Consider the following 20,412-nt stretch of genomic DNA (forward strand, 5'->3'; position numbering starts at 1 on the left):
GCAAGTGTCCCGACAAATTATTACTCCCTTCCGCACCTCTGGATAGATTTTTCATCCTTCATGTCAACAAATCGTCAGGGAAAAAGAAGAAGAAGAAGTAGAATGATGGACAAGAGAATAATACACCCGCGACACAAAGTGAGCCTCGAATGGGGGGGAATCCAAATACACAAAACCCAGGCCACCACCTACGATAATTACAGTTCCCCGGAGCCTCTCCCCACTCCCCATCATCGTAAGCCTCGTTTCGTTGCCCTTGCCCTTCGTGAAGAAGGATGCAGAAAATAGTAGAGAAGGAGAAAAAGATAAACCTCTGCGCTTCCAGGGGCTTTTTCAAAAGCTGCCCCCCTCTCCGGCTTGTGCCATGCACGGGTGTGGGTATTCGTAAACACCCGAGTGATTAAAAAAAGACGTGGGCTGTGATCGAGTCGAGGATGTCATCTGGTGGGAGGGAAAAGACGTCCGTACCGGCTCCTCCTGCAATGGCCGAGTTAACTAAAGCGTGAGAAGGTATCATCCCTCAGGACTTCTTGAGCGCGTCAATTACTCCCACATGTCGCTCTCACGCCTCATCGCCCCCTTGCACCTCCCGTCTCGGTATTTCTGAGCGGCAATGTCCCCTCCTCTGTCGCGAGCACGGCTCAGCCTTGTTTATTACACCTGTTGGTGCCAAGACAGATGCCGAGGCCGACACCCAGCGCGATGGCCAGGATGATGAGGACGACGACGAGGAAGCACCACCACTTGAGCTTGCGGCGGCGGCGGGCGTGCTCGTTGGCCTGCTTGACTTGCTCGTTGCCCTTTTCGATGTTGTCGACCGTGTTCTGGGCATTGGTCTCGGCAGCCTGGACGACGGGGTCTTGTTGCTCGACGAGGGTGGCGAGCTCCTGGTAGAGGAAGGCGAGCTCGGAGAGGGTCTGCTCGATGCGCTGCAGCTCGCTGTGGCGCGCGCGCACGTTGCCCAGGACGGAGCTGGCGTGGCCGGTGCGGTTTGTGCGAAGCTGTGTGGCAGGGTGGGCACGTCAGCGGAAACTCGGGCCACAAGAGCCAACAAGCGCGCAGGGGTGGTGTTGAAAACTTGTCTGAGGGGGTGGGACATACAGCAGTTTGAAAAACACCCTCATTGCCCCAATCGGCCTCGGCGGCCTGCTGGACCTCGTCGTCGGTGGCGTCCGGGTTGACGATGCGGTATTGCCTGGCAATCTGCTCGCGGTACTTGTGCTGGTAGTCGCGCTCGATGCTCTGGTACTTGTCCAGCTCCGACTTGAAAAAGGTCTTGAGGGACTGCAATTGCGTGTTCTTCGTGGTGCGGGACGAGTCGGAGGTGCGGGCGAGGTCGCGCTCGAGGCCCTTGATGCCGTCCTTGATCGCCGTGTTGCGGATCTGGGTCTGGGAGACGTACTGCTCGAGCTGCTGCTTGGCCTGGCCGTCGGTGCTGCCGAGGGCGCGCTGATGGAGCTGGCCAATGTAGTCAATGTCGTTTGTGAGGCTCTTGATGTCGTTGCGGAGGTTCTGGACGCGATTGAGGAAGTCTTGTTGGGTCAGGGCCGCAGGCTGCTGGCTGTTGTAGTCTTGCATCTCGTACTGGTCCTGTGCGTAGGGATTGGCCTGAGCCGCGAGGGCGGGTTAGAAGTCGCCGGCAGAGAGTCGCAGCTTGGTTGCTGGCTTACCTGGCCGTAGCCTTGGTTCACGTCCTGGGCCGGACCTTGATGGTACGGATTCTGACTCTGCTGCCCGTACGACATTGTTGCGCGCTTTGTCTTGGCGTTGCTGGGCTGGAGAGGAGGAGGGACGGCTGCGGTATGAAGCAGCGCGCGGGGAGGGAGGGGGAGGGGAGAAGAAGTGGAAAGATGCCGAGAAGAGCAGTGGAGGAGAAAGGGCTGGGATGGGCCAAGTGCAAGCTCAGAGAGCCTTAGCGGCGGTGGTCGGAGCGGCGTGAGACTTGCAGGGCCCTTGGTGTGAGATGTAGGGAGACGATGACTGATGCTGTGGCACCGCAGTATGCGCAGAGCCTTTAGTTATTACTGCCTGACAAGCCCACTGAAAGACAAGCCGGGAGTCAAATTCCGCCTCCATCTAGGCTCGGAGGGGCGGGGACGAGGCGGAGGAGGAGGAGGGCCCACTAAAGGCACAGAAGGCTCACAGAAGCGATCGCCGAGGCTAATAATTGTTTGGGTAAACACAGGCAGCAGGTACGGAGTACCTTGTACCTCTTGTTTTACAGTACGGAGTACGATAAGCATATTACTGTACATAGGTACATACCACCCACTACGTACCTACATACGTCACCATTCAGCCAGTGCACACGGGGCTTAGAGGTACCTACTAAGCCAACGGATTCCCAGGGTCTCCAGAGAAACGCGTTCCAAGAATACGAAAGTATAACGGCCACCCACCGCGCAAGATGATGGCAGAGGGCATTGCAAGTACATCCATCTTGTAAAGGATTGAAACACTTACCAACCGAAAACAAACACCTGCAGGGATCATCCCCTTTCCATCCTGCGGGCGTGCACGGACGACAAGGCCCACGACCCAACAGCCCCGTCGCCGCGCGTGTCTTTTCCTTGTGAGCCTCCAAAGGCAGTGTGGACGCTTGTGTCCCAAAAATAGAGAGCCTCCTCTCTTCCAATTGCAACTGCGCCGCATTTCACGCCCGCTCTCACGAACCTCTGGCCATTTGTCGTCAGCCATTGAGGCTGCTGTGGCTGAGCAGCTACATCTCTTGCTCCGTACCGTGTGTGGCTTTGCATCCACTCACCAAGGTACCTACTCCGTATTCCGTAAGGTATATCCGACTCTCAATCTACAATGCATTGCCCCCACGTCGCCTCAAGCACAATCCTCCCCTTCCCCTTGTCTCTAAGCAGGTACTCGTTTTGACATCCGTCTCGCGTTGCGACCCGTCCTTCTTACCGCCCACGCCGACGCTCAATCCGACTGCGCCGCCGTCCTTGATAACCGACGTCGAACCACAACTGCCGCCCGGCACCTTTGACCGCCATGAGCCGATAGACTGTAACCGCCAAGTCCCCGTTGCCCTCTCTCGACCGGCAGGCTTGTCTGCAGCTGCAAGCTGTGCTTTGCCTGCCTTATCTCCGCGGAATCCAGACTGGAGCTCATCAGAGGCGCTACAGGTACTATACTACACCTCGCTGGCTAAGTGCTCAACAATCGCCATCAATTGTCCTCGTCGTCCACGCGCGGCTCGGCTTCACCTCTCCACGGCTCATCATCCGGTGACTTGTTTCAGACTGATAACGCTGTGCGAGATTCTCGCTCAAAGGTAATTCTTCTTCTTGGCTGTTCGCGTGTACTGGCTTAGGTGCCATTCGACGTCGCCGTCCTTGTTTTCAAGCGTGCCACCTCGGATCTCGAATGGCCTCATCGTCATTCTCGGGCCGACCTCGGCCAGCTCCACGCTATCGTATCCCGTTCGCACAAAGACATGGTGCCTGACTTCGATGCTGTCTTCAAGGTTCTTAAACGTCACGACTCTGTTGCCCATTTTGTTTCTGCTCGTGATGGCCTCTCGCGGAGGGAAAATGTGTTTCAGGATCTTGACCAGCCGCTGACCCAATGGCGTCGTGAATCCGTCAAAGATGAGGTGAGGATACGACTCGCTCACTGTCCCACGCACGCTTCCGGGGATGTCGTGACGCAGAACAACGTTGTGAAGAGAAAAAGACACCGTGGGGCCGTGAGGAAAGTGTGTCAGAGTCAGAGCCGTGGGCGTACCGCGATGCTCGTGCAGGACAACAATGTCGGTCAAGCCTGCAGACTGCGCAGATTGGACCAAGTTTGGGAGAATGAGGTTTCCTCGGTTCATCCGTATCGACGTGGGCAGCAGCAGTCTGATTTCCTTGGAAAAGGCAGATAACCTAGCCGAGGGAGACCGCGACGTCGTCACGAGAACCCGCGGATCTATAATGCCAGACAACTGGGCAAACTCGTCATCCAGATCGAGCTTCTCGTTGGTGTTCAGGTCGGGGGTGGATTCATCGTATGCGTAGTCTTTGCGCAGAGCCTTGTCGTTTGCGATGGACGGATCCAGGGGCTTTCCCGATGCCAACGATGCTCGTAGCTTGGCTCGCTTCTCGCTAATCTCGGCGTCTCGCAGAAGCAGGGCCCTCCGATACAGATAATCCCGCCGTTGGCGTGCTTGTTTGCGCTTTCCGTGTGTGTTAGACGTCTGCCTCGACTGTAAAGACCGGGTCGTGAACACTCACAATCATTTTGGCTACGTTATTTTGAATTGAATTGGAGAAGCTTGATGGAAAACCTGGTGATGTATCAAAGTCGTAGCACGTCGAGATCGCACTTGGAGAAACTCGGTTGACAGCCTAGTAATGGATCAAGTGTCGAGTGCGGGAAGAAAAAAAGTCGCCTTATCGTGGTCGCCGACAATCCGCCGCTTATCGATAAAATGGCCCTGACGTTTATCACGTGGAGTCAAAGTGTCCCACCGAACTCCGCTTGAGAGAGGGTCCGGCTGGTTCGCTTTCGCAGCCAAATCCCAAGTCGCTGGACCGGCAAATTCTGACTCCTGAAGAGGCTGCTTTCGGTCTCGCCTCTACTTGTCTCCCTCAAGCAGTTACAGGCCCAAAAGACCATCGTGCGGCCACCCGATCAACTGTCCTGCGACGCATTCTTCACCGCGATGATGTGAAACGCACCCACGACTGGAACTTCGGAATCTCACAACTCATTCCGTCCGAGCTGCCACGTCGGGCTCTATTCACTGCCCAGAGGTGAGCTTTTTGGCCCACGATTCTTGCCGCGCAGGCATCTGCAGGCCGTGAAGGTGCCGTGCGCCATGCCCATCCCCTCAGCTGCTGACTGCGACAAAGCAGAAAAAACAGCGCCATCGCATCAGGTCCTCGAGCACAGAGCATCATGGAAGGTGCCTTCACTCATGTAGGCAACCATCTCATTTCCGACTCGGCTGCAGCCATCAACGCCGGTGCCGACGATCTATCTGCCCTCGACCCCGATGAGAGCCTGCTCTATGGCAAGTTCCCCGCCACCAGCGGCCGACGTCGCGCAGACGACGACGACAACCAGACCGAGGCTTTCGAGGAGGACGAGAACGATAGTCTCAACAGCGTCCCCGTCGACGGGATGATGGGAATGAAACTGAAAAACTCGGACGAGGAAAAGCAACTTCCGGCCCATGCTTGCGCGTAAGTGGCATCCCAAACTCTGGTCTGACCGGGGCTGAACTGACGCGATGCTGCAGCTACTGCGGCATCCACTCTCCGGCATCCGTCGTCAAGTGCTTGACCTGCAACAAGTGGTTCTGCGGAGCCCGAGGGAACGGCTCGTCCACCCACATCGTCAACCACCTTGTCCGAGCGAGACACAAGGAGGTCCAGCTGCATCCCGAGTCGACGCTGGGAGACACCGTGTTGGAGTGTTACAACTGCGGAACCAAGAATGCTTTCCTGCTTGGCTTCATCCCGGCAAAGTCGGACACGGTCGTCGTTTTGCTTTGCCGCCAGCCCTGCGCGGCCAGCACCTCCAACAAGGACATGAACTGGGACATCTCGCGATGGGAGCCTCTGATCGAGGAACGAGCCTTCTTGGGCTGGCTTGTTAGCCCGCCGTCTGACAGTGAGCAGCTAAGAGCCCGTCATGTGTCGGCCAACACGATTTCCAGGCTCGAGGAGATGTGGAAGGTGGACCCAAACGCCACTGCCGTTGACCTCGACAAGGCGGCCAACATTGACGATGACCCTGATCCGGTTCTTCTCCGCTACGAGGACCCTTACCATTATCAAAATATTTTCGGTCCCCTCGTCAAGATGGAGTCGGATTACGACAAGAAGCTCAAGGAGGCTCAGTCTGAGGACGGCCTCACGGTCCGTTGGGATTACGGCCTCAACAATAAGCACCTTGTCAGCTTTAACCTGCACAAGATTGAGTCTGGTGACGTCAAACTCGCGGTGGGAGACGAAATGCGGCTCCGCTATAACGGTGAGCTTCGTGACCCGTGGGAAGGCGTGGGATATGTCATCAAGATCCCCAACAGCCAGTCGGACGAGGTGTGCCTGGAACTGCGCAAAAATGGCAACGACAAGTCGGTACCCACGGAGCTGTCGCACAACTTCTCGGCCGACTATGTGTGGAAGGCCACGTCGTACGACCGCATGCAGCTGGCCATGAAGACCTTTGCAGTCGACGAGCTCAGTGTCTCGGGCTACATCTACTACGTCCTCCTAGGCCACGAGGTCCAGCTGCAGCCCATGAAGGCAAACCAGCCCAAGAAGTGGTCTGCCCCTGGACTTCCGGATCTGAACCAGAGCCAGGTGGACGCCATCAAGTCCGTCCTGCAGAAGCCCATCAGTCTGATCCAAGGGCCCCCTGGCACGGGCAAGACGGTAACCTCGGCGACCATCATCTATCATCTTGCCAAGACGACGGGCAACCAGGTCCTTGTCTGTGCGCCTTCCAACGTTGCTGTGGATCAGCTCTGCGAGCGCATTCATCGGACTGGCCTCAAGGTTGTGCGTCTCACTGCAAAGTCGCGCGAGGACGTTGAGTCGTCGGTCAGCTTCTTGGCCCTGCACGAACAGGTCCGCATGGCGGAGCACAACACGGAGCTCGTCAAACTATCGCAGCTCAAGACCGACGTCGGCGAGCTGTCTAGCCAGGACGAGAAAAAGTTCAAGCAGCTCACCAAGCTCGCTGAGCGAGAGATTCTTCAAAACGCCGACGTTGTGTGCTGCACCTGTGTTGGCGCCGGCGATCCTCGCCTGTCAAAGATGAAGTTCCGCAACGTCCTGATTGACGAGTCGACGCAGTCGGCAGAGCCCGAGTGTCTGATTCCCCTTGTGCTCGGCTGCAAGCAGGTGGTGTTGGTTGGTGACCACAAGCAGCTCGGACCCGTCATCATGAACAAGAAGGCGGCCAAGGCCGGGCTTAACCAGTCCTTGTTTGAACGCCTGATCCATCTGCAGCTGTCCCCGATCCGTCTCAACACCCAGTACCGCATGCACCCATGCCTCTCGGAATTCCCGTCCAACATGTTTTACGAGGGAGCTCTGCAGAACGGCATTACGCACGAGCAACGTCTCAGAAAGGACGTCGATTTCCCCTGGCCCGTCGCTGAGATGCCCATGATGTTTTGGTCCAACCTCGGCGGCGAAGAAATATCCACCTCGGGAACGTCGTATCTGAACCGAACCGAGGCATCCAACGTGGAAAAGACTGTTACGCGCTTCTTCCGGGCTGGCGTGAAGCCCAGCGAAATCGGCGTCATTACGCCGTACGAGGGTCAGCGGAGCTACATTGTGACGACGATGCAAAACTCCGGGCAGTACAAGAAGGAACTCTACAAAGAGGTCGAGGTGGCGTCCGTCGACGCTTTCCAGGGGCGCGAAAAAGACTTTATCGTCTTGTCCTGCGTCCGCTCCAACGAGAACCAGGGCATTGGCTTCCTGTCCGATCCGCGCCGCCTCAACGTGGCGCTGACGCGTGCCAAGTACGGTCTTGTCATCCTGGGCAACCCAAAGGTGCTGTCAAAGCACGAGCTCTGGCACAACCTGCTTGTCCACTTCAAAGACCGCAAATGCTTTGTCGAGGGCCCCCTGACCAACCTCCAAGCCTGCCTCCTTCAGTTTAGCCGACCCAAGGTGAGCTACCGCCAGAAAAACAACTACCAGTCGCAGTACATGGCTGGCGGGTATTCCAATGGCAGGCACAACGGGGCGCCGCCAGGACGCGACGTGGATGCGGCCTCGATGATGTCGTACATCCCAGATGACGTATCGTCGATCCAAGGGTCCGCGTTTGGCGGGGCGGCGCTCAACACGGCGTTTCCGCCAATGTTTTCGAGCTTCACGCCCGAGCATTGGCCTGGGCTTCCCGGAGTGGGCGGGCCGGGACGCGGCAACAAGAGTCGTGGTCGTGCAACGGAGAGCGTGGCGGGCGAAAGTGTCGCCAACTCGGAGCTGACAGAAACGACGACGACGACGAGCGTCATTGGCGGAAAGGGCGTGGGCCAAGGCGGAGTGAGCCTCGGTGCCGGGCTTCACGATGCCGTGACGGGGCTGCGACCCGTCTCATACACGCAGAGCGACCGCCTGAAGCACTACGTGGAGAGCAACGGACGAATGGCACACGGCAGCGGGTTCGCTCGGCGATACGACGACGACGAAAAGAGCATCAGCACCGCGTTCCATAGCCAGATTGGCGGGGGCTATGACTGAGCTGACGGACAAGTTGCCAAGAGGAGCCGACGAGCAGGTGATGAAACTTGCTACTCTAGAAGCTTATGTGGCCGAAGCGACAGCCTGTTGCCGAGGCGATTTTGCGCAATGGCGGCGGCAGCTGTTTGACGGAACAAGACCGTGAAGGAAGCCGGGCCAGAGCAGGAGCCGGGCACACGACCGGACGTGTGGTCGTGACAGGCCCTGCCGGCACACAGACGACTTGTCTCGACTAGAGCTGCCAGCCAGGAGGGAGCGAGTCCGGGACTGGCTGGACAAGGGCGATGCACTAGTCAGATGCATGGCGCGGCCTGGCCCGGGATCCAGGACTGCCCCGATATCAACGCATTTTTGGACGTTGCGACGCGCAACTTGATGGACTGTTGGGAGGCGCGACGGAGGGTGGAGGAGACGCAGCAACACATGGTCGACGAGTGGTCCTCTCCGGGGACATGATGTCGATGGCAGGAGTGAGATTGTTGTTGGTGGCGAATGGCGGATGGGGCAGAGAACGGCAACGTTTGCTCACCCGCCGCCTATGCCGATGGAATTGGACGCCGAGTCTGAAATCGCTCATTACCGGTAGATGGATGGAGAGAAAAATTGACAAGCCCGACATTCTTTTGACACGGTTGGTCCACTCAGCGAGCGGTCTCTAGGAGTGAGTGACTTTGGCCTTGGCCATGATGAATTCGCCCGTCGCACAGGCTCCAAGTTACGAGCGAGGCGTTTGGGTTTCAGTGGCGTCCACTGGCTCTCCATCTCTTGTACAGGAGGAGGGATTCTGGGCCCCCAACGGTGCGTCTTGATTCAGATGGGCCGTGGAACGACCGGCAAGACAAGCCAAGCGAGCCAACCCGGATGCGCCGTAGCAGCCCTCTTGCATCGCTGTGTACATGCAAGTGACTGCGGTTTATACATGGGCGGATAGAGGTAGGAAATAAGGTTGTTTGATGTATGTACATACATGGTAGGACAGCATGCAATTACATGCCAAGAAGGACGGAGGATGCATCCGGCGGCGACTGAGCCGTGCGTCTCCAAGTACTTGAGGCTGCTTTCATCGTCCTCTTCCCCGTACAAGGAGGGACGAAGCACTAACATATATAACTTATCCTACCCCCGCCCCCACTCCGGCTTCCCTCCTCCCATTCAACCTCGCCCTCACCCGCCGCACATACAGACCATGCGCCGCCGCCCGTCACCATGAACCAGCTACAGGGCCGTCCCGGCCGCCGCTCGGTTGCGCTGGCCGTCTTCGCCCTCGTCACCCTCGTCCTGTGGCGCGGCTTGCGGGAGCGGCCCAATCCCGCCGCCACCATTGTGGGAGACGTGCGCTACGTCCCCAGCAGCTTCGACTGGGCCCAGGCGACGCCCTTTTACCCCGTCGTCGACCCCGTATCCCTCCCCGCCGGCAAGCCCAAGGCTTTCCCCCAGGTCCAGGCCAGGGATCGTGCCGAGCGCCACGACGACGTCGCCAGGGCTCGCAAGGAGGCGGTCCGCAAGGCCTTTGTCAAGAGCTGGGAGGCCTACAAGAAGCACGCCTGGACCAGGGACGAGCTCATGCCCCTGTCGGGCAAGGGCCGCCACAGCTTCTCCGGCTGGGCCGCTCAGCTCGTCGATGCTCTCGACACCCTGTGGATCATGGGCTTGGAAGACGACTTTTACCTGGCTGTCAAGGAGGTGGCTGTCACCGACTGGTCCAAGACGCGCGACGGAAAGCCCATCAACCTCTTTGAGGTGACGATCCGTTACCTCGGCGGCTTGCTCTCCGCCTACGACCTGTCCCAGGAGCCCGTCCTCAGGGCCAAGGCCGTCGAGCTGGGCGACACCCTCTACGCCGCCTTTGACACGCCCAACCGGCTGCCAACGCAGTGGCTGAGCCTGGAGAAGGCCAAGACGGGCGGGCAAGAGGCCGAGCTGAGCATGTCGGCGGCGGCCCTCGGGTCGCTGAGCCTTGAGTTTACCCGCCTCAGTCAGATCACGGGCGACAACAAGTACTACGACGCCACGGAGCGCGTCAAGCAGTTCTTCGGCCGCACCCAGGCCAAGACCAAGGTGCCCGGGCTGTGGCCGCGCGTCATCAACTACCGCAACGAGAGCGTCGACGCCGTCGTCTTTTCGCTGGGCGCCGGCTCCGACTCGCTGTACGAGTACCTGCCCAAGATGCACGCCCTGCTCGGCGGCCTCGACCCGCAGTACGAGGACATGACGATCCGGGCGCTCGACGCGGCGCGCGACAAGCTGCTGTATCGGCCCGTGACGCCCAAGGGCGACAACATCCTCATGGCCGGCAACGCACACTGGAGCGACGGCGCGACGGCGCTGACGCCCGAGATGCAGCACCTGACGTGCTTTGCGGGCGGCACCTACGGCCTCGCGGGGCGGCTCCTTGGGCGCCGGCACTACGTGGACCTGGCGTCGCGGCTGGCGGCCGGGTGCGTCTGGGCCTACGACTCGTTCCCGACCAACATGATGCCCGAGATTGCCGAGCTGGTGGCGTGCGAGACGCTCGACGGGCCGTGCCCTCCGGCCGGCGAGACGCTGCGCGCCGGGGGCGGCTTCGGCGACGACCTCCTACCCGGCGGGTTTGTGCGGGTGCGAGACCCGCGCTACCTCCTCCGGCCCGAGGCGGTGGAGAGCGTCTTCTACATGTGGCGCATCACGGGCGACCAGGCGTGGCGCGACGCGGCGTGGAGGATGTGGCAGGGCATTGTGCGCGAGACGGAGACGGAGCTTGCGTTTGCCTCGATTGAGGACGTGAGGGTGCACGCCAGTGCCAAGATGGACTCGATGGAGGTTTGTTCTGTCTCTTATTTCCTTCCTCCCACCGCCCAACCCCCGCCCCCTTCTCCTTTCCGGCTGAGGGAATGGAACTGTCAGACGAGGTTGATGCCTACAACACGTGGCTGACTCTTTGCTCGCAGACGTTTTGGCTCTCGGAAACGCTCAAGTATTTCTACCTGATCTTCGACGACGAGGGCGTCATCGACCTGGACGAGTGGGTGCTCAACACGGAGGCCCATCCGTTTAGGCGGCCGGCGGCGAGGTGACGCCTGGTCTTGTCGCGACGGGCTCTCTAGGCTAGAAGAGGAGGGATGGAGAGCAACAGCGAGAGAGAGCACTCTGTTGGCTCTTGAGGCTGCATCGCATTGCATTGCATCCTTGGTCGGCAGGCGGCAAGGCAAGGCGGGCTTTTTTTGGGTATACATGTCTGGTCTTGGCGGCCGGACATACATGCATATATATATACTCTGTACATACTGCCGTGTAAATGGGATCAATCGAAAAGGACATGCATATGTGTCGCTCCGCACGTGGTTGTCGATGCATCCCCGCGCCTCGTTTCTTCCATCACTGCACCGTCCTTATCATCGCACGCTTGCACTGTACAACCCACAGTAGCCCGCTCCGGCCATTACATCATCCAACCACCACACACTTCCCCCACCCACCCGTCCTTCCAATTGCCTCTCTCCCGCCCCTTCGCCGACTTGACCAGTCCCGTCAAACCGCGCGCTCTCTCGTCTCTTTCCTCCTCCTCCTCTTTGTGCCCTCTTCACAGCACCCGCTCTGAGGGGGCGGGATCAGCAACCCCAAAAAAAAAAAGAGTGGCGTCTATTCTCGTGATGAGGCACAGCAGCAGCAGCAGCAAGGCATGCCGCGGCCCTCGTCCGCCCCCTTCGTCCTCGTCGGCCGCGCGCGCCCGCGGCTGAGCCTCGCGCCCGTGTGTCCGGGTCGTCGGCTGCATGCGTCGCGCCCGCGGTGGCAGCAGCAGCAGCGTCATCGTCATGGCGGCGCGGCGGCGGATGATCACTATGCGAGGCTGGGGGTGAGGCGCGATGCTTCGCCCGCCGAGATTAAAAAGTACGTGGCAAACCACACCCTCTCCCCCCCCCTCTCTCTCTCTCTATTCTCGCCGTGCACCTCCCTCGTCAATTGGGTTCGGCCGAGCCCATGAAGCGCACAAGAAAAAGAACGACAAGAACTCACATCCGCCACCAGGTCCTTTTACGCCCTCTCCAAAACCCACCACCCAGACGTCAACCCCTCGGACCCGCACGCCGCGCGCTCCTTCTCCCTGCTCTCCGAGTCCTACACCGTCCTCTCCGACCCCTCGCGCCGCGCCGCCTACGACCGCGACGTCCTCGCCCTCCACCACCACCAGTCTTCTCAGCGCCACCCGCGCGCCTCTTACTCGAGCACCGCCGCCAACCCCGCCGGCGGCCGCGCCCCCTCGGGCCTCAGCCGTCGCCGCGGCTCCTTCCGCGGGCCCGCGCCCAGCTTCTACCGCAACGGCGGCTGGGGCGCCCACGCCGATGCCCGCCGCCGCGCCCACGAGGAGTCGACGGGCACCTCCTCCGAGCATCATCACCGTTGTGCCGACGACTCGTTCCCCCGCCACGCCGGCATGGGCCCCGGCTCCTCGCCCTTCGGCCACGACGATGCCGCGCCTCCCCACTTTGACCGCAACGCCCACGCCCGCACCCACGAGACCCAGGACCGCCGCCGCTGGCAGCGCTCCCGCCGCGCCGTCGGCGACGACGACGTCGAGTTTGAGCCCCAGACCAGCCTCGCCGGCCACTTCCTCATCGTCGCCGGCATCCTGGGCGCCACCTTTCTCGCCCCCGTCGTGTACCTGCAGTTTATGCGCCTGGGCCACCGAAAGAGGGAGCTGGAGTAGCATAGACGGAGCGCTTTCAAAAAAGAAGAGATGGGAGCACGGATCGACAGTTTATCATGTGCGGGGGTTTCTTTGTGTGTTGCGGACAGACGGCGTCGCAGGACTGATTTGGTTTGCAATGGGCAAAGTGGATAACCAAAGGGAAAGCACGGCGCATGCATCCACAAATGCTAGACGATGCCTTGGAGTCTTGAATTCTCACGCTCCTTCTTGTTCATACATCTGCATGGTAAGATACAAGACATCTATTTCAGTACAGCAGCCGCGCGTAGACGCGCCTGGTTCAAGAGGGGGAATGGACCAGATGAGGCGAGGCAGGGAGAGGACGACGATGGCTTATTAAAAGAGACGGGTATGCCAAGCCGTTAACCTTCAAAGGTGAAGCTGGCACCGAGCTGCACGAACGCGCGTTAGCAAAACACACAATGTCAGTCGCAACTCGTGGCCGACATACCTTGTGGGTGGCCTGGTCGAGCTTCTGGGTGTCGAAAGAGCCACCAAGACCCAGAGTGACGCCCTCGCGGAGGAGCACGTTGTAGGCAAGAGCGGCAATGCCACGGTCGTTGATCTTTACCTGCAGGGCGGAGAATTGTCAGTGAGGCCTTGCCCAGTCAAGACACCGACAAGTGCGCAGAGCAAACTCACCTTGGCAAAGGAGACGGGGTCGATGCGGTACTTGCTGGCAACCTCGAGGCCGACCGTGTTGCCCGTCTTGGAGTTCCAGATGGCCTTGGCGCCGGCCTCGACCTGGCTGTTGACCTTGTGGTAGTAGGAGGCGGCAAAGACGCTCAGGTTATCGGTAGCGGTGACGGCGGCGCTGTACTGGGGCGCCGAGTAGCCGACGGCGGCGCTGTAGGCGGTGACGGCGGCCTTGTTGACGTCGTAGCCAGCGCTGGCGCCCGCGAGGAAGCCCTCGTGGCCGATGACGGCGTCGACGTTTGCCATGGGGCCCCTGAGCAGGTCAAAGAAGGCGCGGCCGTGGAAGTTGGGCTGCTTGAACATGAGGTTGAACTTTGCGCCCTTTGCGGCCGTGGCGGGCAAGAAGTTGAAGAGACCCTCGAGCTTGAGGCCCTTTGCGAGCGAGTCGCTGACCTCGAGCTTGGTGTCAAGGGCGTTTGCCGTGTTCCACGTCTGCGTCAGGGTCAGGCCTGTGCGCGCGTAACAGATTAGCACATGTGCGCGGCCGCCAGGTTGGAAAAGCGCAGCGAGCTCGAGCGGCCAGCCGGTGCCACGGCCGAGAATTCGCGCGATGCCAAGCGAGGGCCGGTGGTGGTCCTGTCGGCGGCCCGGGGGACGGGGGGGCTTTGGGCGGGGGGGAGTACCGGTAGGCTTGTCGGTGTATTTTCCCTCAATCTGCAGCCGGGGAACATGGTCAGCAGTGTCCAGGATGCAGCTAGGGCAGGTAGGCAGGCTCACAGCAGCGGACGTGGCCTTTTCGTGGCTCGACTTGCCCGTGACCTTGAAGGCAACGCCATTGGGGGCCGTGTCCTTGAACTCGAAGGTGGTGGCGGACAGGTGGTAAAAGTCCTTATTGAGAAGCTGCAGTTGAGGGAAACGAGCGGCGGAGAGGCAGAGAGAATCAAGTCAGCGAGTGCTCCATCATCAGCGTTGCGGCGTTGCTAGCTACAAGCTCGGCGGGCGAGGCAGGTTGCAGGAGTGACGTACATCGTTTGCCTGCTTGGCAATGTCAGAGAAGGCGGGGACAGACATGTTGGCGGCGAGCGAGCTGCAGCGGTTCGGTTTGTGGGAGAGGATTGGGCTCGTGAGGGGATTCGGCGCGAGGAGTGAGGTGAGTGTGGAGGAAAAGGATGAGGTGGAAAGCTCTCGCCGAGGAAAATGTTTTTGGCCGTGCCACACGAAGCAGCGCTCCCGGGCCATGTACTTTGTATCTGTTCGGCTGATGTCGGACCGTATCGCTCTCTTGGAACACTCCGCACTGTATTGGGGGGGGGCCTGTAGGCGTCGAGTACAGTGTGTTTCTCCCTTGAACCCCCCTGCGCGCTAGTGGGCCTGTCAATGCCCGGACGACTCCTTGGTGCGTCTCGTCATGTCTTCGCGTCCCTTCTCGCCAGGAACAACCTGGCGTGCAGGTCGCCTCCATTGCCTTTGACATGTATCTACTGTGCGGTAATAATAAGTACCCCAGAGACATGCCCTGCCCCAAGACAGGGGTCAGCAGCCACCGCGCCTCCTCCTGTCACCATAGACGTCTGGGACGCGCGGGGATCCGACGACCGTCCTTCAGGACAATCGTGTCCCGCCTGCTCCCTTGCCTTGCTACAGTATGTATATTCGAGGAATCGCCTACGCCGTCCTTGTCATTCGGTAGAGGTACCCGAATATCTGTATCGGAACAGAGAGACGCCCATGTCCACCAGAGCATAACCAACCTCAAGCATCACTCACCCTCAGATATTCTCATTCGCTCACAATGACCGTCGTGCCGTTAATATCTAAAGAAAGCAATCAATCTTCAAGCCCCCCCCCTGCATGCCAACGCAAAGCCCATGCCAACGTAAACTCACCATCCCTGCCCGCCTCCCAGGCGCATGATCTTGCAACCTCACGCGAACATGCGCCCTTGACGAGCCGGCCGACAAGCAGCAAAGCCATTGAGCAGCCTGTTCACGCGCGTGCGGCAGCTCTGCAGGCTCGGGGCCCGGGCTATCCAGTTCATCCGACCCGACTGCCCGTAAACGGCAGTTCGCGATGCCTCACAACTCGAGGCGCTGTTCGATCCCCCTTCCTGGCACCACAAGGGACCGCAAAAGAGCCGTAAAGAAGCCAGCAACAACGCCAAAGAGGGGGGGAAAGAGGCCCATGCGATGCAAAAAAAGGTAGCAAAGACGGCCAGAGTCGACGAGTAGCAAAAAATGGTTTGCGGGGATGCGCACCCGTTCACTCCAGAGGGCTCAAACTCTACCACCTGAGGGCTCCCAGCCCTCTAAGCCGGTAGAGGCAGCTGATCTCCTTCGCTTTAGCCGCTCGGCCAAACCGCAACTAGGTTGTGGAGGGTGGCCAATCAATATTGGCTTATAAGCCCTTGCCGTGGGCGGTGCTGCCCTGCCAAAAGGGTTGAACGGCTGTTCAACAGCTTCCTGGTTGCCGGGGCACCCAGGCGCCTGCCCGTTTCTCTGCCATGCGCCTTTGCACAGCAAGCCGCCCACGCCTGATCGCACAGAGAGTAAGTCAAACTTGTAGAACCCGCTGTTCACGCCCTCGCCACTCACACGCAGAACAGACACCATTGTCGTCGGATAAGTTGCCTTCCAATTCGCCGCCATCTGTCTATGCCGTGTATATATCCTTTCCAAACCCAGAGACCCTATCTCGGCAATCTAAAACTAGATTGTGCTGCAAACAGTTTCATACACTTCTGGAGACACGGCCGGGCTTTGGGCAGAGTCTCTTGTTCTTAAGCAGCGTTGTCATACTTGTCAACGTGGGTCGAGATGGCTCTACATCGTGTATGGTCAGCACTCATCCAACGCCGTCGAGATCTCCGAGAACAGAATGGAACCAACCTGCCACTGGGGTCCGTCTGCTTGGACCACGTCGGCGTCCAGCGCATCACCGTCGAGGCGCAATGCGGGGGGAAGTGCTCGTCAAACATCAATCGATACCAATACGCCTCCTTGGTGTCGGGGATGTCGTTGCCCCACTCCGGCTTCGGGTTCTTCATCATCTCGTCCGTGACGTGCAGCTCGGCGTTGTCCTTGAGGGCATCAATCCATCCGTATCCGACGCCGTCTGAGAACTGCTCCTTCTGCCTCCAAAGAATCGACTCTGGAAGATATGGCTCGTTGTCCGGCTCGTCGCTCGTGTCAAAGGCCTTGCGGATGATGTACTTTTCCATTCTGTCCTTTGTGATCATCTTGTCCTGGGGGTCAATGTTCATCGACGTCTCGAGGAACTAGGCACGTCATGTCAGCACTGTGTCTTGTACGAGTCTATGCTTCTTCAACGCACCTCCTTATCCAAGAAAGGCACTCGGGCCTCGAGACCCCAGGCCGAAGTCGACTTGTTGGCACGCAGGCAGTCGGCCAGGTGGAGGTTCTTGACACGACGGACAGTCTCCTCGTGGAAAGCCTTCTTGTCGGGCGCGGCGTGGAAGTACAGATAGCCGCCAAAGATTTCATCGCTTCCCTCTCCGCTCAGCACCATCTTGATGCCCATGGCCTTGATCTTGCGCGACAGCAGGTACATGGGGGTGGATGCGCGGATCGTCGTCACGTCGTACGTCTCGAGGTGGTAGATGACGTCTGTGAGCGCATTGAGGCCGTCCTCGATGGTAAAGGTCATGACGTGGTGCTTGGTACCAAGAAACTTGGCAACCTCGAGGGCTGCCTTGTTGTCAGGAGAGCCAGGGAGGCCAATGGAGAAGGAGTTGAGCTGAGGCAAATAGGTGACAGTTTCGAGATTGTCGTCGTCGTCAATGCCCACGAGTCCCTCACCCAGATCGGGGTTGCCCTCGGGCTCGACACCACCGTTGGTTTGCAGGGCCTTTTTCTTCAATCGCAGAGTCTCGCGCTGCGCAATGGAAGCAACCAGGCTCGAGTCCAATCCACCAGACAGCAGGACACCATATGGGACCTCAGCCATGAGCCTCTTCTTGACAGCTATTTCCAGTGCGCCTCGAAGAGACTTGTAGTTGACGGGGGTTGAGGGAACCTTGGAGGGGTCCCACCATGACGGCTTAAAGTACCGGGTAGTCTCGCCCGTCTTGGAATCGTAGATGTGACCGGGAGGGAAGGCTACGACCTTGTCGCAGACGGTATGCAGGCTCTTGAGCTCAGAGGCAAAGTAGACGGTGCCCGGCTCCTTGGACGACCAGCCCTGGTAAAAGGTGGTGATGCCGATTGGGTCTCTGGCGGCGATGATGCGATCCTGGTTCTTGTCATACAGCACGAAGGAGAACATGCCGTCCAGGTGGCAGGGGGCATCGAGGCCATATTCCATGTACTGGGGACGCCGGGGTTAGACTTGACGCTATCCCGTCGACGGCAAGACGGGCAACGAACCAATGGGATGATGACCTCGCAGTCCGAGTGCGTCTTGAAATGGTACGACTCCTTCAGGTGCTTCCGGACCAGACGGTGGTTGTAGATCTCGCCATTGACAGCAAGGACGAGCGACTCGTCGGCATTGGTCAGGGGCTGGGCACCCGACTCTGTACGTGCATGGGTCAGCGCCGGCGACCGTGACGACACCAGAGGGTCCGAGCTTACCAACGCCGACAATGCTCAATCGCTCATGGCAGAGGACTGCGACATGATATTAGCTGGGACAGCTCCTTTTGTGCTGCCGTGGGAAGCCAATCGACCTACTCGTGCTGTTGGAGATGATGTTGCCGCCTGATGGGAGAAGGGGTTAGTATCTGCGGCCGTGGTCCCGGCAGTCCAAACTCACTCCAATCGGGGCCGCGATGGCGGATTCTAGGGCGGGCAGGTCAACGCTTGTCCGTGTCGAGGTCTCGATGGATGGATGGGGTAGCATACTGCTTTGCGAGTCGAAGCGCGATTGGCTTGAACTTTTGGACGTCGGGATGACTTCGAAATGGTCAGGTCAGTCCGGGGCTCTTCGACGGGATGCATGGCGGGTGGCGGGGTGTAGCTGCCGATCACGCCTGCCCCTCCAATCCTGTCTGCCGAATTTTCTGCGTCGCCGGAGGTCAGCGCTATGCACTCACCGGTAGCAAGCGAAGATTCCACACATGATTGCTGCAGTGCCTCAATGAAGCAGCTTTCGGGATGGCAGCGACGGTATATAAGGTATACTATCAAGGACGATGCGGGATAAAGGAAGGGAAGAAGAGCATGAGTCAAAGCAGACGAGACCGGCGGTTGTGGCCGATAATAAAAAACTGGGGCCGAGACAGGAGAGATAACAGTCACAGAAAGAAGCCCACTACTGGCTAGCAGCGTCCGGTTCTGCGACAAGGCTCAGAGGGCGCCGACCTCGGCCGTTGTTCTTATCCGGGCGGGCGGAAGGGTTGAAATCTCAGCCTGTGCCACTACATGACAACTTCCCAATCGGAGGTGCGCGCCGGCTACGCGCAGCAAAGGTGCGTTGCTGGATGAGGCTTCAGCCCTGTCCGGGCCCGGACTCTCGTTGCCTCGAATCAAGGGCTGCCGTGCTACCCCGGCGGCCTTGAACCACGAGTCGTGCAACCCCTTGTGCCAGTTGTTCTCCGCTGGGCACCCGTGAATGGACGATGCGCTGGACCTTTGCAAGCAGGTGAGGCAAGGCAGCCACAGAAACAAACCAAGGCGACTCGGATAGGACAACAAGCGCACGGGCCATAGCAAGAGGCGGACGAGGCAAAAAAGCGGCCAAACAGTCTCGGGCGGCTTGTTGAACAAACATCAGAACCGAGTTGGATATACTCGAACCTTAGGCAAGAACGAGGCAGAGACAGCAGCAAACTCCGCCTGGCAGACATCAAACCCGCAGGGCTCCTCGGCCAGCCTCAAATCAAATTCCAAACTGGACGACAATGCCCAATTCTCCGGCCCCATGGCCATGCCGCTGAGTTGATCCTGGTATCCTCCCTTCCAACGCCGAAGCAAGTCTGTATTCTCTTCGCTTTGCCACTTGCATCCGAGGTGCAGTAAGCATGAGTGCTCAACGGCGCGTGATTCCTCAGGGCGCCGGATTCTCGCGCACCACGCGCTTGACCCTCTTCTCGTACTCGACTCGGTCTCGCTTGAACAAGTTGTAGGCCTCGGCCTGGGCGGGCGACTCGGGATTGGGGTCGTTGAGGAGGTCTTGAATGCCGAGGAGGATCTGCTTGACCGTGATGGCGGGCTTCCATGCCTCCTCTTCGTTGAGAATTGACAGGCACACGGTGCCAGACGGGTAGACGTTGGGATGGAACAGCGGCGGAACAAACTTGCCTGGAAGGGGGATTAGAGCTCACGGTCAGCACTGGAAGCAGGGCCATGGACTCACATTTGGGGGGCTTCGTGGGGTATTCTAGGTCCGGGGTGTCAGCGGATCGGGAAGCGAGTATGCGAGAGGATGGAGGGTCGGGGCTCACCATCGGGAAACGCAATCGTCAGCTTGAAGAGGCCGCCCTCCCAGATTGTCTTTTCCTTGCCGGGTATGCCGCATTCCCAGTTCTTAAGGTCCAGCACACCCTCCTTGGTTCGCGCGGGTTTCGCATAGAAGCCAAACGGATGATCCCGTCGCCACTGCTTCCTGTGCGGCGGATCACAGCCATCAGCGCCGCCCGCCGGGCACGACAGTCATGCGACTCACCGCTCCTCCTGTAGCCGGTTCTGGCACAGCGCCATGGTAGGGAATCGTGCGGTGGATCAAGGCTGTATAGAGCTGAGAGTCCACGCAGCTGATGGGCAGGATCCGCGAGAGACGGCGGCGGGCGCGAGAGAGAGGATCGTGTGAGAAGAAAAAGAGTGCAAGGGATCAAGGCTTGGGGCAGATGGGCAAGATAAACACGTCGGCGTTGGCCCGGTACAGAGGAGCCCCGGCGTGTGGAATGCGTCACGGCGTTCG

The 20,412-nt window shown here is 59.3% G+C and overlaps 8 protein-coding genes across 8 annotated transcripts; 3 read left to right on the plus strand and 5 right to left on the minus strand.

Moving 5' to 3' along the window:
* Nucleotides 1–641: 641 nt before the first annotated feature.
* On the minus strand, nucleotides 642–1,745 carry HRG_00384 (syntaxin domain-containing protein; the record flags this gene model as incomplete). The annotated part of the gene is made up of 3 exons (XM_044858855.1): nucleotides 642–1,001; nucleotides 1,102–1,590; nucleotides 1,671–1,745. 3 exons carry the CDS (start codon nucleotides 1,743–1,745, stop codon nucleotides 642–644), a joined length of 924 nt encoding a protein of 307 aa, XP_044725255.1.
* Nucleotides 1,746–3,283: 1,538 nt separating this feature from the next.
* Nucleotides 3,284–4,238, minus strand: HRG_00385 (brix domain-containing protein; the record flags this gene model as incomplete). The annotated part of the gene is made up of 2 exons (XM_044858856.1): nucleotides 3,284–4,174; nucleotides 4,233–4,238. 2 exons carry the CDS (start codon nucleotides 4,236–4,238, stop codon nucleotides 3,284–3,286), a joined length of 897 nt encoding a protein of 298 aa, XP_044725256.1.
* A 661-nt stretch (nucleotides 4,239–4,899) lies between these two features.
* On the plus strand, nucleotides 4,900–8,213 carry HRG_00386 (RNA helicase (UPF2 interacting domain) domain-containing protein; the record flags this gene model as incomplete). The annotated part of the gene is made up of 2 exons (XM_044858857.1): nucleotides 4,900–5,186; nucleotides 5,243–8,213. The coding sequence occupies 2 exons, from the start codon at nucleotides 4,900–4,902 to the stop codon at nucleotides 8,211–8,213; spliced, it is 3,258 nt and encodes a 1,085-aa protein (XP_044725257.1).
* A 1,206-nt stretch (nucleotides 8,214–9,419) lies between these two features.
* Nucleotides 9,420–11,266, plus strand: HRG_00387 (glycosyl hydrolase family protein; the record flags this gene model as incomplete). Its single annotated transcript, XM_044858858.1, has 2 exons — nucleotides 9,420–11,012; nucleotides 11,141–11,266. The coding sequence occupies 2 exons, from the start codon at nucleotides 9,420–9,422 to the stop codon at nucleotides 11,264–11,266; spliced, it is 1,719 nt and encodes a 572-aa protein (XP_044725258.1).
* Nucleotides 11,267–11,871: 605 nt separating this feature from the next.
* Nucleotides 11,872–12,897, plus strand: HRG_00388 (dnaJ domain-containing protein; the record flags this gene model as incomplete). Its single annotated transcript, XM_044858859.1, has 2 exons — nucleotides 11,872–12,080; nucleotides 12,219–12,897. The coding sequence occupies 2 exons, from the start codon at nucleotides 11,872–11,874 to the stop codon at nucleotides 12,895–12,897; spliced, it is 888 nt and encodes a 295-aa protein (XP_044725259.1).
* A 365-nt stretch (nucleotides 12,898–13,262) lies between these two features.
* On the minus strand, nucleotides 13,263–14,607 carry HRG_00389 (eukaryotic porin domain-containing protein; the record flags this gene model as incomplete). Its single annotated transcript, XM_044858860.1, has 6 exons — nucleotides 13,263–13,292; nucleotides 13,352–13,471; nucleotides 13,543–14,045; nucleotides 14,220–14,250; nucleotides 14,314–14,436; nucleotides 14,563–14,607. 6 exons carry the CDS (start codon nucleotides 14,605–14,607, stop codon nucleotides 13,263–13,265), a joined length of 852 nt encoding a protein of 283 aa, XP_044725260.1.
* Nucleotides 14,608–16,312: 1,705 nt separating this feature from the next.
* Nucleotides 16,313–18,612, minus strand: HRG_00390 (asparagine synthase domain-containing protein; the record flags this gene model as incomplete). Its single annotated transcript, XM_044858861.1, has 9 exons — nucleotides 16,313–16,355; nucleotides 16,422–16,810; nucleotides 16,867–17,859; nucleotides 17,919–18,067; nucleotides 18,126–18,161; nucleotides 18,225–18,251; nucleotides 18,307–18,332; nucleotides 18,396–18,446; nucleotides 18,587–18,612. The coding sequence occupies 9 exons, from the start codon at nucleotides 18,610–18,612 to the stop codon at nucleotides 16,313–16,315; spliced, it is 1,740 nt and encodes a 579-aa protein (XP_044725261.1).
* A 927-nt stretch (nucleotides 18,613–19,539) lies between these two features.
* HRG_00391 (ubiquitin-conjugating enzyme domain-containing protein) lies at nucleotides 19,540–20,192 on the minus strand (the record flags this gene model as incomplete). The annotated part of the gene is made up of 4 exons (XM_044858862.1): nucleotides 19,540–19,793; nucleotides 19,849–19,872; nucleotides 19,937–20,097; nucleotides 20,158–20,192. The coding sequence occupies 4 exons, from the start codon at nucleotides 20,190–20,192 to the stop codon at nucleotides 19,540–19,542; spliced, it is 474 nt and encodes a 157-aa protein (XP_044725262.1).
* Nucleotides 20,193–20,412: the final 220 nt, after the last annotated feature.

Source organism: Hirsutella rhossiliensis (genome assembly GCF_020360975.1).
Source record: "Hirsutella rhossiliensis strain HR02 chromosome Unknown scaffold00001, whole genome shotgun sequence".
Taxonomy (NCBI): domain Eukaryota; kingdom Fungi; phylum Ascomycota; class Sordariomycetes; order Hypocreales; family Ophiocordycipitaceae; genus Hirsutella; species Hirsutella rhossiliensis.